Source organism: Brassica oleracea, chromosome C1 (genome assembly GCF_000695525.1).
Source record: "Brassica oleracea var. oleracea cultivar TO1000 chromosome C1, BOL, whole genome shotgun sequence".
NCBI classification, from domain to species: Eukaryota; Viridiplantae; Streptophyta; class Magnoliopsida; order Brassicales; family Brassicaceae; genus Brassica; species Brassica oleracea.
This window is the reverse complement of record NC_027748.1, coordinates 23,521,918-23,537,966: the sequence shown is the minus strand read 5'-3', so window position 1 is coordinate 23,537,966 and position 16,049 is coordinate 23,521,918. Positions and strand designations below refer to the sequence as shown.

The following is a 16,049-nucleotide window of genomic DNA, read 5'->3' as shown; positions in this document are numbered from 1 at the left end:
CCTAATCCGGTACCTAAACCAGACTTAGGACTTAATGTCAGAACCTGCAAACAAAGCAATCAACAACCACAACCACAACAATAATAAGATAGTAACTACCAATGACTCGATCTAACTCGTAACACCGTATATCGGTGCTACACTGACTCGAGGGTTCCATAACCCTTACGACTCTCTAACACAACACTCTAACCTGGGCCCTGGTGACTTCGTGTTCCTCCTCTCTATCGGCAATATCCTATCTTCATACCACAAAGGCCAAAAGAAGGAACTTTCAACCAACCATGGCCCACAGTCCTTCGGGTCACCGCGCGACAGTCCACAGTCCTTCGGGTCACTGCCACATTACATCGTCATGTAATACTCAGCCATAAGACATGACCCCGTTCGTCTGAGTCTTCCCGATCCAGCGAATAAGGGGTTTCCTTGAACCCGCAGGGTACGAGGCCGAGGAAACACTAATCACCCCTAAACAAGCCTAGTATGGGCGGGTTACGCACATACTGTCGGCACACTCACACAACACAAACTCAATCTAGAACCTAACCTAGAGATAAAGTTCCAGATGCTTACTTGACACTCGACTCCACAAGACTTAACCAATAGTACCAGTAGTCCGCCCTATATGGCCTAAGACCTTAGTACTAACTACTAAACAATTAAACAACAATATCAATACTAAACAACCCAATCAATCCGTTACCCAGATAGTTCAGCCTCCTGCTATGAAAGTATCTTTAAAGATAACGGGAACCTGCACTCAACCAAATCAACACGCAAGAATAGAAAACATGATGCATCCTAGCCCTAGTCCTAGTCTTAACTCAGTCTTAATTCCTTTCATCTCAGCTTAGCCCGTACTAAAATGAGTCCGGTTCCATGAATAAAATAACCCTAAGGACTCTACCATTCAATAGCGCGATCATTCTAATCTATATGCGACTCGATCTACCCTAAATTCCAAGTGTTCAAACAAACCAACTTAAAGTGTTCTAGGCAAGAAGCAGCTGGTTGATCGGAGAGGACATGGCCAAAACCCAAGGGACGACTTGACTGAACTGGACTGGACTGATCTCGACTTGGAAAGAACCTCGGCTTCACCATGAAGAAACTTACAGGTCTGTACGGACTGATCTGGATTCGGACAGAACCTCCTTTAGCTTCTGGACAGTTCTTCGGACTTCCCGGCGGAGTATCGAATTTCAAGACTTCGACTGATCTGAACCCATGGAACTGAACTAAGTCTGGACAGCACCTCCACTTGATCATCAAAGGAACTGACTGGCCTGGACGAATTCATTTGACAGATCCTTCCCTAGGCGCTGACTCGAAATCAGTAGAGAACTGACCTCGAAAACTCTCTAAAACTCTCGAAATAGCTCGGAATCACTTGCTTTCTTTTTCAAGTGTTCTCTCACGTTTTTAACTTAGTTTGGACAGGTATGGATGTGAAGAATTGAGCTAGGGTCAACGGGTATTTATAGGAGACAGCAACCAATCAGCTTCAGGTAGGTGGCAGCCTGTGTGTCGCTTCGCATGGCTCCGGACGCATGCGCGGCGGCACCTCGTGCTCCACGTGGCTGGCTGCATGTCCAGGACACATGCGGGATGCCAACACTCCTCCCAGATGTCAGGCTGCATGACTAGAGCTCATGCAAGGCGCCACAGCAACACACACATGTCGATCAGCATGCGCGGAGATACCTCGTGCTTGGTCGATCCACCTCGTGCTTCTACATGCCAGGCTGCATGTAGAGCTTCCATGCAGGGTGACACCTCGACCTTCTGGAGACACTCAGCTTGTTAGATGGTTGACACCACGTTATGAACCCATGCAACGAGCCGCCTCGAGCTTCTCGGTCCATTCGCCTGATTTCGGTCCTTCTGGCAATTTTCCGATCCGCGATTAACCCCGAATATTTTTTTGCGCTCGTTCAGATGAGTTTAATATTTCTAATAAACTCCAATCTGAAGTCTGACCTTGGCGGTAAATATTTCCCGATCCTTTGGCTTCATCGAAGACTTGCATAATACCGAAATTACAGTTTTTATCTAATTTTGGGTTTTCCCGTCGTGCTTCGATCCCGTCGTGCTTGTTTCCCATCCTGATTAATTCCCGTCTTTCTTCCAATGTCTTCGAAATAATATTCCGCTGATACAAAGTTTCGCATAAAACTTCGTGCTGAAGAAGCGTCATTCTTCCAAAACGCCGAGCTTCTAAACCGTCGTGCTTCCAAAAATGTTCTGCTTCCAAAACATCTGTCTAATCAATCTAAGATATCTTCTAACTATGGTCGAGCAACTTATTCGACTCATAGTTCACTCACGATCAATTCTTCGCCCACCTCGTACTTCAAAGCTTCTCGATCGATCCTTATTGCCCAAGACTCGACCACCTCAAAGATACTCGACCATTATCTCTCTCTCTTTTTTTTTTAACGGGTTTCTACATTCTGCCCCCTTAATAGAATTCGTCCTCGAATTTTTAGTTGCGCAATTGCTCATCTTCACAACATTCTCCACTCGTCTCCATAACCTCTTTACTCTGTCCACCACGGTTCCTTGAGTGTCCTCTTCAAGGCATCCACAATCGTCTTCATATCTCTTCACTGGAATGATCACTGAGTCGTCCTCTTGCTTTTACTCTGCCATAACACACTCATTTCCCATGATACTATCTTGTCCTTTCGATAGATATCATCCTTGTCAAGATTCCTCAAATCCTTCTCGATCGTCGTCTTCCCAACTACTGATGAAATCCTTTCCCAACGAAGTCTTGTTCCTCACCATATGTCCAGTCCATACCAAAGCCCAGTTTTCTGTATCTGTCTCTCCTCTTTCGCTTCGGGTTTGGGTTTGGCCTCGAACTCCCTCCACTTTAAGGTTTTCATCCCTTAAAGTTCCGATCAACGAACACACTTACTCGTTGCAATTCAAAAGAACACTTCACACGCAAGTTAGTAGATAATTAACTAAATAATCTACTAACCCAACAAATTCTAACAACAATGCAACATAACCGCAATTCTAACCAGCAACCTAACAGTGCTAACCAGCAACCTAGCAATTCTAGATTTCACTACCTCAATCTTAATTCCTAAACCAATAAATACAATCGCTGGACGTGACCGGATTTCTTAATGCCTTTTGTGACTCGTTTTGACTCGATAAAATATTTAAAACCGATTAAATCATGAGTTCCGGAAGCATGGATGAAACCATGCTCTGATACCACCTCTGTAACACCCCCGAACCGTCCTAGACATATGATCGATCAACCGACCAACAATCAAACAAGAACATGACTGATCGACTGTCCAACACCCAGGGTTAGAGATGAATGAGCCAACCAGCCAGCCAACAATCAAGCAAGAACATGACTGACAGTCCAACCCAACACCATGGTCCGGAAGCGCTACGTGACGGGTTAGGGACGATCCGGTCAGTCACAAAATTTACTCCACGACCTCGACCAGTTCATCCACTAACTCGTCCCACTGCGTCAAGGCACAAGGTTTTGCAACCCGTACCTAGAGTTAGAGTTTTCCGTTAGATCGAGGCCTAAGGCTTTTCAACCCGTACTACGACCTAACGTTGTGTTAGACCGGACTAGTCAAATATCAGAGTACTCATGAAGCGCATATAAAACAATTACTTTATTGATTCAAAAAATATCCATACATTGAAATAATTCAAGACTGGACCCGGCCTAATGCCAAATCGAGCCGGCAAAACACATAACACAATACCGTTTACAATACTCAGGCGGTCCTAACGTCCAACACCAAGCAATCCGATCATCCTTACCTAAAGCGACCTGCAAAAAGGACAATGGAGTTGGATGAGTAATCTAGTATTACTCAGTGAGCTGGCGGCCTCTAAACGCAACCAAGACTCTAACCTAGACAACCCAAAATAACAATCAATCTAGCCCTAGCATGCAATAAAAGCTAAGGCTAAGCAAACCGTTACTAAGTTAGACTTGGCCTCCTGCCTTGATCTAGCTTCAAGTAACGGGAACCTGCATTAAAACAAGTCAACAACCAATCCCTAGTTAACCATATATACGCTTGAGTTCAGTACTCATGTAGTGTTAGACACTTAGACTATAAAAGTATCATTAACCGGTTGACCAACAATCAGACAAGAACATGATCGGCCAACCAATGATACCGCATAGCTTTAATATCCACCACCCTTCACAAGCAATCACTCAAACACATACATGCCAACGCCAGGCCTACACTAACGAAATACACACCAAGCCTAATCTGGTACATGAGCCAGAATTAGGACTTAATGTCAGAAACCTGCAAGCAAATCAATCAACCACAATCACAATAATAAGACTATGAGTATCTACGCCGTAACACCGTATATCGGTGCTACACTGACTCGAGGGTTCCATAACTCTTACGACCCTCTAACACAACACTCTAACCTGGGCCCTGGTGACTTCGTGTTCCTCCTCTCTATCGGCAATATCCTATCTCCCTACCACAAAAGCCAGAAGAAGGAAATTTCAACCGACCGCGGCCCATAGTCCTTCGGGTCACCGCGCGACAGCCCATAGTCCTTCGGGTCACTGCCACATTACACCGTCATTTAATACTCAGCCATAGGACATGACCCCGTTCGTCTGAGTCTTCCCAATCCAACTAGACACTCGACTCCAAAAGACTTAACCAATAGCACCCGTAGTTCGGCCTATATGGCCTAAGACCTTAGTACTAACTACTAAACAACTAAACAACAATATCAATACTAAACAACTCAATCAAACCATTACCCAGATAGTTCAGCCTTCTGCTATGAAACTATCTTTAAAGATAACGGGAACCTGCACTCAACCAAATCAACACGCAAGAATAGAAAACATGATGCATCCTTGCCCTAGTACTAGTCAGGTTATTAACTCAGTCTGAATTCCTTTCATCTCAGCTTAGCCCGTGCTAAACTGAGTCCGGTTCCATAAATAAAATAACCCTAAGGACTCTACCATTCAATAGCGTGATCATTCTTATCCATATGCGACTCGATCTACCCTAAATTCCAAGTGGAATTCAAATAAACCAACTCGCAGTGTTCTAGGCGAGAAGCAGTTGGTTGATCGGAGATGACATGGCCAAAACCCAAGGGACGACGTGACTGAACTGGACTGGACTGATCTGGACTTGGAAAGAACCTCGGCTTCACCATGAAGAAACTTACAGGTCTGTACGGACTGATCTGGATTCGGACAGAACCTCCTTTAGCTTCTGGACAGTTCTTCGGACTTCCCGGCGGAGTATCGAACTTCAAGACTTCGACTGATCTGAACCCATTGAACTGAACTAAGTCTGGACAGAACCTCCACTTGATCATCAAAGGAACTGACTGGCCTGGACGAATTCATTTGACAGAACCTTCCCTAGGTGCTGACTCGAAATCAGTTGAGAACTAACCTCGAAAACTCTCTAAAACTCTCGAAATAGCTCGGATTCACTTGCTTCCTTTATCTAGTTTTCTCTCCGTTTTTAACTTAGTTTGGACAGGTCTGGATGTGAAGAAATAAGCTGGGATCGTGGGGTATATATAGGAGACAGCAACCAATCTGCTTCAGGTTGGTGGCAGACTGTGTGTCGCTTCGCATGGCTCCGGACGCATGCGCGGCGGCACTTCGTGCTCCACATGGCTGGCTGCATGTCCAGGACACATGCAGAAAGCCACCACTCCTCCCAGATGTCAGGCTGCATGACTAGAGCTCATGCAAGGCGCCACAGGAGCACACACATGTCGATCAACATGCTTCAGTTGCATGCGCGGAGACACCTCGTTCTTGGTCGATCCACCTCGTGCTTATACATGTCAGGCTGCATGTACAGCTTTCATGCAGGGCGACAGCTCGAGCTTCTGGAGACAATCAGCTTGTTATATGGTTGACACCACGATTTGAACCCATGCAACGAGCCACCTCGAGCTTCTCGGTCCATTCGCCTGATTTCGGTCCTTCTGGCAATTTTCCGATCCGCGATTAACCCCGAATATTTTTTTGCTCCCGTTCAGATAAGTTTAATATTTTTAATAAACTCCAATCTGAAGTCTGACCTTGGCGGCAAATATTTCCCGATCCTTCGGCTTCATCGAAAACTTGCATAATACTGAAATTAGGGTTTTTGTCTAATTTCGGGTTTTCCCGTCGTGCTTCGATCCCGTCGTGCTTGCTTCCCGTCTTGCTTAATTCCCGTCCTTCTTCCAATGTCTTCGAAATAATATTCCGCTGATACGAAGTTTCGCGGAAAACTTTGTTCTGAAGGAACGTCATTCTTCCAAAACGTCGAGCTTCTAAACCGTCGTGCTTCCAAAAATGTTCTGCTTCCAAAACATCTGTCTAATCAATCTAAACCATCTTCTAACTATGGCCGAGCAACTTATTCGACTCATAGTTCACTCACGATCAATTCTTCGCCCACCTCGTACTTCAAAGCTTCTTGATCGATCCTTATTGCCCAAGACTCGACCATCACAAAGATACTCGGCCATTCTCTCTCTCTCTCTCTCTCTTTTTTTAACGGGTTTCTACGCGCGGGGTGCACCAAAAGGGCCATAAGGGAGAATCTGCGGCCATCTTTGGATTCTTCTCGTCCCAAGTGGATTCTGGCTTGACCATCAGTCTTATAATGTTGAATTGGTTGGGAAAGAAGTGATATGGGTCGATCAATTCCGTCGCTAGGTCGTGGTTGTAGTCTTAGCTCCATTCCGGACGTTTGTGGGTCGATACGGTGGACAGCACGTGCGGTACGGTCGGGGTGATCGGATGGGACGGTACGGACGGTCTGATCAGCACGATCCGATGGGAAAAATGGTCAGTATGGATGGAATGATCAGATGGGATGACATGGGCAGTATGTTCAGCACGATCTGATGGTAAAACCTCGGTTGGGTCGAGCTGGTTGACAAGATCGCCACCTTGGGCCGTTTCCATGATCCGAGCCGGTCGATGCTCGATCTGGGGCGCATCAACACTTGTGCTTCAGCCCAAAGTATTGATTCTATTTCCGCAAATTTGAGCGTTTTCCTCGGGTCAACGTCTATATTATTGAAAACTTTGTTATTCCTTTCTTTCCAAATGTACCATAGAATCCATACAAATTGATGATCATCCATTTTCGGATGAACTCTCCAGAATAGATGATCCATATTTGTGAAGAGAGCACTAGTGGGGAAAATAGTTGGATTTGAAGGTACCTGTGATAAGGTCCAAACTTGACGAGCTGGAGGACATTAAAAAAATACATGGTTTATCGATTCCTCTAAAGCTCCACATCTGGCACAACATATATCCCCTTGTAGTTCTCTCGCTTGGAGATTCCTCTTAACTGCTATATAGCTCAACATCAATTGCCATAAGAAATGCTTAATCTTTGGAGGGCACCGTACTTTCCAGCAGAACGCTTTTAGTATATCAACTGTGGGTCCAAACACTGATGTTGGTTTTTCCATGTCTGGGAAAATTCGCTCTACTTGGTAACCTGTTTTGACCGTATATTTCCCATTATTAGTGAAATGTCGTCCATCCCTATCCACCGTATGAGTCCTACTCACTGGTATGCTTTATATTATGTTTGCATCCTGGAGATCCACTAAAGCCTGAATTGCCTGCAAGTTCCAAGTTCGCGAAACTGAATCAATGAGAGAGTCAATTGTAAGGTCAGAGTAATTGTTATGCTGGTTTTATTTGTTGGTTTTGGGCGAGTGGTTGGGAGGCGGTGACCGTTCCATACGGAGATAGATGATCATGATCCCACCTTTTTAATTAGTCATTTGCTAACTAGAGATCTAGCAGATACAATACTCCGCCAGCCATACGACGGAGAGTATGATCGGATCGGTTCCAGGAGTGAGGCATTCCTGTAGTACCGTCCATTAAATACTCGAGAGAATAAGAAATTTGGTTTCTCAATCAGACGCCATAGCTGCTTATCAAGCATCGCCGTGTTAAAATCAATGAGGTCTTTGAAACCTAAACCTCCTTCATCTTTGTTTATACAAACTTTGTCCCATGATTTTCAATGCATGCCTTTTGTGCTGTCCCCATGACTCCACTAGAGTTACCGCACTAGTTAGTTTCTTTACCGTTGCCTTTGGCAAAAGATAACAAGACATCACATGATTTGGTAAGGCCGTAACCACTGATTTAATGATCACTTCTTTTCCTCCTTTAGTACAAAACTTAAAAGTCCAGCCGCTAACTCTGATGTTCAATCGATCTTGAATAAATCCAAAAACTTGTGTCTTGGACCCTCCGAGATTCTCTGGCAGTCCTAAATAAGATCTCATCCCTCTCAAATTCTGAATTCCCAAGATATTCTGCAACTCCTATAGACTGGATTCTTTAATCTTATGTCCAAATTGAATCGAATATTTTTGAAAATTTATTACTTGATTTGATACATCATCATACTCCTTTATATCTTCAGAATGGTTTGACACTCCTCTTTTGTGCCTTACAAAAGAAACGACTATCATCTGCAAAAATCAGATGAGATATTGATGGGCAAACATGGTCAACATTTTATTATATGATACTATTATAATATCGTTTTAATAAATATCATTTATACGATACTATTATATATTATCATTTTAATTACAGTATTGATCACGTAAAATATAAATGTTTTCATAACATACCCTTAATATGCTATATGTTACAATTTTATACACCGGTACATCATCAAAATTAATATTTTTGTCATAAGAATTTCAATAATAACTTTATAAAATTTAATTTTAAATAAAATTTTTTGATTATATATATATATATATATATATATATATATATATATATATCCTATTAAAAAGAAGTCATAACTGATTTCATATGTGATTTTTTCTTTTGGACCATTTTTTAGGAAGTTTATCAAATTTCACATAACTTAATTATAGCATATTCCAATATCTTTATATATTTTTTCATTTGAATACAAAACGAATATTTTGTTAAAGAATATCTAACAAAAAAATGACATCTTTTAAAAATTTATTGGGAAATTGCCAAAAATACCACATTCACAGTATCACTTTTCATGTTTACACTAACCACTTTTATCCTCACTTTTAAAGAAGGGTAAAAAACATTTATAACCCTAACTAATCTAGACTTAGGATTAAGAGTTGAAGGGTGGGGTAGGATTTTTGAAATGTAAAATTTATGATTCTAATAAATATATAAATAAATACTTAAAAATATAGAAGAAAAAAAATGGTTTCAAAAATAATTTTCGATTTAAAAAAAAAAGAAATTGTAAAAAAAAATTTTAAAAAAGATTTGAATTTGAAAAAGTATAATTCGAAAACATAAAATTTTCTTTTATTTTTTATTTATTTAAATAATTATAAAGAGAACAATGGTATAAGAGTCGTTTGCCAGTTAGTGTAGAAGATATTTTTGAAAATATCTCTTTAATGGTGGTAAACATGAATAATGGTACAAAAAAAGTGGTAAACATGAATAATGATACAAAGAAAGTGGTAAAATGAAAATTTCCCAAATTTTTTTCCAAAAATTATTTAATTAGAATTATCATAAAATATCATTAAAATTAATTTATTTTTAATATATAAACGAAAATTAAAAGTTCTGAAAATATTTTTAATCATAATTCCAATTTAAAATTATTATTTGTGAAGAAATTTTAATTCTACCACAAGTTTGATACCACTTTTTAAAATTTACTATTAATGAATGACTATTTTCACAAATACTCTAAATTTTTGATAAAATAACACTAAGCTAATTTTTTTAAATTTTTATAGAATATTTATAAACCCAACTCCAACCCCTTAATACTAAACCCTAAACAATAATCACTAAAGTCTAAACTCAAATGTTAGTATATTTTCTGATTGATGGTATTTTTGAAAAGTGATACTTAACTTGTGGTATTTCTAACAATTTCTCATTAGTTTTTGAAAATACATTTTTACAAAGATTTAAAAGATTATTTTAGAAACAAATATTCATTTCTATCTCAAATAGATAAAATGATTGTATCTGTTAAAATAGATATTTATTTCATGATTTTTTTTTGCCATTTATTTTTTATTTTTGTCATATTTCATGATTATATCATAATTTATTTCATGTGTGATTTTTCTTTAGACATTCTTTAGAAAATTATTATATGTATGTTTTAACTAATAATATCCTAACAATATTTTTTTATTCAACTAAACTTAATATAAATTAGGATATTACACAAAACTAAAATTCAAAATTTCAACATGAAATATTACAAGATTAATCTATTCATTAACATACACTCCGTTAATGACATGTATAGATTGACTGTCTCATTTAATTTGTTAACCGAATTGTAAACCTATTATTGTATCTTTTCAAATATTCATCTACTATATATATAAAAAAGATATAAAAGTAGCTGTTCAACTATACATCAGTTTTCATAATAAAAAATTGAGAACATTATAATTAACATGAGATAACATTTATAAGATGATGAATCTGATAAGTTCGATATCAGTCATTCGTCTCTCATGAATTTTATTGGGAAAATCAGTACTCTTTTTTTTTTAGAACTAACCCTACATATGGTGTATATAATCGTAGATTTAAAAAAATAATCAGTTTATTCAATATTTGAAAAAATCATATTGAAAGCATATACCACAATAATATCAATCATATTAACTAAAATCATTAAATAAACTTTAATAAATTAAATTTATCTGGACGTATTATATATCCATAAAACCTAAAATGAAACTATATATATTTTCAACTAAAGTTAAAAATACCATATTCTCACATTCACACCTCTCAGCACGTTAATTCTAATTTTTAGATTTTTAGATTTTTCGTCAAATAACTTGAAGTAACTTCTATTATAGACTTAGAGAATAACACAAAAGTATTTACAACTTAATCATAAATTTTTGAAATATAAGCATTAATATTTTTATATATAGGAAAAATAACCGTGTGGATGCAGGGGTCAAAATCTATTTGTAATTATATAAAATTAATAATTGAACTTTATTGTGGATAAAAGTATTTATACAGATTAGATACTTCGTAAATATAAAACTTATTACATGTTTATATTTGGTGAGAATGATAATCCTAATCATAAGAAATTATATATATTTAGCTTTCTTTTAACTTTTGTATCTATGAATATAAATATGTATGATTTTTTTACCATAATTAGAATGCTTATCACAAAGTAACTTGCCAATTTCTTTAGCGAAGATATAATTTGTCAAAAAGTAACATGTCAATGTAATCATCCAACAGAAGAAAAAACTTGGAATTTCCTTCAGGAAGGTGAGTATAATGTCTTTTTTTTGTACAACCCCATTTAACATGCAAAATTTATACCATATTTTATAATGCACTCTTTATTTTCACTGTTCATTGCTGTAAAACTATATGAAAGAACTTACACCAAAAAAATATATATGAAAATTATGTTGGAAAATTAATATATATGAAAAAACGTGCACCAAATTATATGTATGATTAGTGACAATACAAAAATTACAATACTCCCGCATTTTAAATTTATAATGTAACCAATCACACTCATAATCAAAAATAAATATATTATTCGTCCATAATTATGTTGGAAAGGTTTTTAGCATAAAAATGTATAAAAGAGTTTTTAGATTGTTTGGAAATGTAAGTAAACAACAAGTCATATTCAAATGCAATTTAAAATTGCATGTGAAGAGTGCATGAATCAACCTTTTCACCTCTGCTTAGCAAACACATTTTATATTATGTGCTCGCAGGCAAATGGGAAAAATCATCAATACTACTGAAAAATAGACTTTCTCCTCTTCTCCTTCTTCTCCATTTTCTTTTCTAGACGACATTTCTTCCTGTATATTAAACACATGAAAGAAAAATTGAGATGCAACTAAAAACATGTAAGCCCATTAACACATCAGCATCAATCGAAGTACAGCCCCCCTCCCCCCACCCATCCCCACCAAAAAAAGGAAGAAGAAGTACAGTCCCATGCACAGGAGTTGATTACATTTACTCGTACCACAAAACATATTATTAAAAGTAAGAAATGATATGCAAAACAGAAAATGGATGCCCATGAACACATTCACATCGCTTGAAGTTCAAGAAACCAATATAATTTCATGCTTAGAAAGTTTTTGATTGTAACACAGAGAGATTCCAAAGTTTGTAATTTCAAGTGAAGCATCAGTTTACATATGATTTAGTTGCAAGTATTGTATATAGTATGTATAAAATTTTGGTTTAAGATTGATAAAGAATTCTAAACCTTTAAAAGCATTCAAAAATTCTTTGACCTGAAAAGCAGTTTTAAACTCTCACAAGCCTTAATAAATTCTTTGACCTAAAAACGAAGATGAAATTATTTACTTTTTGAAAGTGATGTACTTCTCAACCTGTGGTTTCTGCTCGGAGCTAAAAGAATACCATTTTTCATGAGGACATATGTCACTACAGCTTCCCAAATCTGCACCCAGATACAGAAGAGATTAAAGTCAGTAACATACTCTTTGCCACAACAAATGGAAAATTCCAATGTATCTTTCACACCTTGAAGCAAAATGGTTGGTTCTTCATTGTACGACTTCAAATTCCAGAGAATAAGATCATTGTCATCCAGTTCAACCGGGAATTGGTTCTAAGAGCATCATTAGATTCTTGACCTATGCAAACCAATAACATTAGGTACATACATTTTTATGAAATCAATCACATGAGTTCAAATATATACTTTTAGATTGCATTTCTAATGCCTTTTTCTTTTCAAAATGAACTTCTTCGGATTCGGCAGACATTTGCGATATAATTGCAAGCCGTTGTTCGATTGTTAATGCAACCCCATTATTATCTGCTTCAGCTTTGGCAAAGTCATTTTTTATCTTCTGATACAGTTGTTTCTCCTACATCAGAAATGTTTTAGAATAAATCTAAGGCGTTATCAAACTTAAATTGTAAAAAACTTTAGATTTTTTATGGTTACCCTAGCTTCTGCTGCATTCAACTTTTCTTCTGCTTTCTTTTTCTTTTCAACATATTCAGGGTTTTCAATGAAATTCCTCATCACCCTGAAAATTTATCACAGCATGTAAACCCTTATATATATGTATGTACGTATGAATATATCTCTATAACCTACGATATGCCAAGCGCTTCATCGCATACAAAATTCAAAAGCTTAAGCTTTTGTAATGAATCCATCTCCTCATACTCAGAAATGCCTTTCTGAAACATCTCAGGAGGGAAGTCATCAAGCTTAACTTCTGATTCCGCAAGACAATTTCCAAGAATAGTGAACCACCTGTCATCAGTTGCACTCAAGCCAACCGATCTACATTTTATTTTAAAAATGGTAATTGATCAGATATGATATGCATAATTTATTAGAAAAAAATTGATACTTTCCAAGAAAAACAATGCTTACATGTCTCCTCTGTCAACTAGTATAAGAGTCAATAATTGGATTATCGTCTGGGTAAGCGTAGAATGCTCTTGGCTCCCAGATAGAACCTCACGTACAACCAAATGAGCTTGCCCGTCCCTCAAACCCAGAGCCTTTTCATAAAGTCATATGAAGTGAGGGGAACTATTAGTGAGCCTTTCTTATGTTCAAAGGGTTAATTATATAGATGATACCTCTCTAAAAGTCAGACAGAACTCTAAAAACTGAAGCACGCTTCCAGCATTTTCAGGGTGCAAATCAACACTTGAAACAGTGATTGATTCGATGCCCTGTGGTAGCTTAACCTCCTCAAGCTGAAACTCCTCTTTCTCCTTGAGAACGGGTTTGGTTCTTGCCGCAGCATTCTCCTCGCTGCAGCCAGCACTTGAATCATTTATCTCTTCAGCACAATTCCCCTGTCCCATAACATTTTCATGCAGATGCCAATATCATCAAAAAAAGACACAAAATCTATGATCGACAGAATACAAGGGATCGTTGCTTCGTAGCGGTTTCACCTTCCTCCTGTAAAAGTATTTTTCAGAACCCTCTTTTTTAAGGAACTCAGAGACATTGGAGCAACCATTTTTCTTAGCTGTGGCTGTCAACTTCCCAGTAGGCTTCTCAGAGCAGCATTATCGCTGACTCTTAACCCAACTCTTCTCCTAAATCCAATTAAAAAACAATTAAGAAAAGACAGAAGCCCAAGACTCGCCTCTTGTGTAAGGCCTGGAAGGCCCGTCTCTTAGTGGCATGTGTCACCATAATAACGCGACGTCTCTGTCTCTCTCTCATCTCTCTCATCTCTTTCTCTCCCGAGAGGACTGATTCGGTTTGATTTCGAAACTTCCACCACCAGAATCGCCGCCGTCTCAGTCGCTTCACCGCCTCCTCCCTCCCGACCTTCCTCCCCAATGCCTCCTCTCCCGATCAATCTCTGAAGCTCTTGATATCCTCTTCTCAGGGGCATGCGTTGAGCTAGAGCACGGACTGGTTTGTTCTCTTATTACAAAGCAATAAATATCTTTTGTTAGATCATCTTTGAGTTTTGTAATGATGGTTTCTTATCAAACCTCAAGGTGAATTGTGGAGCGGACCTTGCTATTTTGTTTGTTTGGTGTGGTAGTTAAATCAATTAACGCATTGTCTGTACCCACTTGGGCTGTTCATGTTTCCAGCATTGTCGAATGGTTCCTCTCCCTTCTTCCTTGCTTTAATTGATTCTACTCTCATCTTAGAAAAGTTTTGAACTTTTGATCTATAGTGATGCGAGATAGTAGTTTCTGTTGTGGGTTTCTCGAGTTCTTGATATCTGTTCAGAAAGAAAGGGTTATGAGTCATGGAGAGGTCTCTCATGGGGAATGGTTGACTTTAGAAGAGAGTTTTGTTGAATCTAAGAAGCAAATATGTCTTTGTAAGATTATTGATATGCAAATTGTTTGGTATACTTCTGGTTCATATGAGATTAAAGATGTGTTGATTTTGTTTTGATAGGCAGAGAGATGTACGTATGGGGAGAGGATTCTAGGATCAAGCTCTGAGTATTTGCAGAGCAATGTAAGAGTTATTTTCTTGGTGAATTCCACATCTCTCTTTACATCAATTTTGAAGTTGTTTGTCTTCGTCTTGAAATTTGGAACAGATTACTCGTTACTTCTCTGATCCTCGATACTATTTCCAAGTGAATGATCAGTATGTTAGGAACAAACTCAAGGTTGTTCTGTTTCCTTTCCTCACAGGGTGAGCTTGTCTTCTCTTACCTTTATTATTCCTCGGAAAAAAAGAACAATTTAATATAAAGTGCCTTAATATATATATATATATATATATATATATATATCCCCTATATATTATTTGAGAAGCATTACAACTTCTTTTTGTAGCCACATATCATCACTACAATGATTCTTAGAATCATTAGAGAAATATGTTGGTCCTTCTAATTATATAATAAGCTTTTTATTAAACTAACAATAAATTCATCATTAATGTACTTTATTATTTCCTTAAATAAAATTTACGGAATTGCCTAATGTGGCTAAAGTATTTATGACAATTAATGATTTTGAATAATAAAGATTTGATAAAAAATAGTGTATCTTCTATCATATTTGTTTAATTTTAAGCTATTAAATAAATTAAACAACCACAATAACCATATAATAAAAATTTAGATTTTTATGTATATGTTATATTTTGAATTTTTACAAACGGCTATAAATTACTAAAACTGTTAAAAGTCTCACATTCAAATTTTATGATCCATGGTTTAAAATTTTTGTTATGACAAAATACAAATGATTACAAAAATTATATTAGTAGAAAGTCTAATTTAATTAATTAATAAGATTAATATATATATATCGTTTTAAATTAAACTATAAACCATATAAAATACAATATTTTAGTTTCAAAATTTACTTTGAACAATTTTCTTGATAAAAGTTTTGAACGATCATTTGCAACTTTTTTTTAAAAAAAATTATAAATTCCTAAAACTATTAATCCCACAATGAAAATTTTGTTATCAGTAATTTAATTTTTTTTCTATAAAAGATACAAATGATCAAAAAA

At 37.1% G+C, this 16,049-nt stretch overlaps 1 protein-coding gene across 1 annotated transcript; it reads right to left on the bottom strand.

Annotated features, from left to right (window-relative positions):
- Positions 1 to 12,402: 12,402 nt before the first annotated feature.
- LOC106335432 lies at positions 12,403 to 14,445 on the bottom strand. Its single transcript, XM_013773956.1, has 8 exons — positions 14,323 to 14,445; positions 13,670 to 13,891; positions 13,458 to 13,588; positions 13,173 to 13,364; positions 13,017 to 13,101; positions 12,790 to 12,936; positions 12,587 to 12,674; positions 12,403 to 12,503 (listed from the first exon to the last, which is right to left on the bottom strand). The coding sequence occupies exons 1-8, from the start codon at positions 14,443 to 14,445 to the stop codon at positions 12,403 to 12,405; spliced, it is 1,089 nt and encodes a 362-aa protein (XP_013629410.1).
- Between the last annotated feature and the right edge of the window lie 1,604 nt (positions 14,446 to 16,049).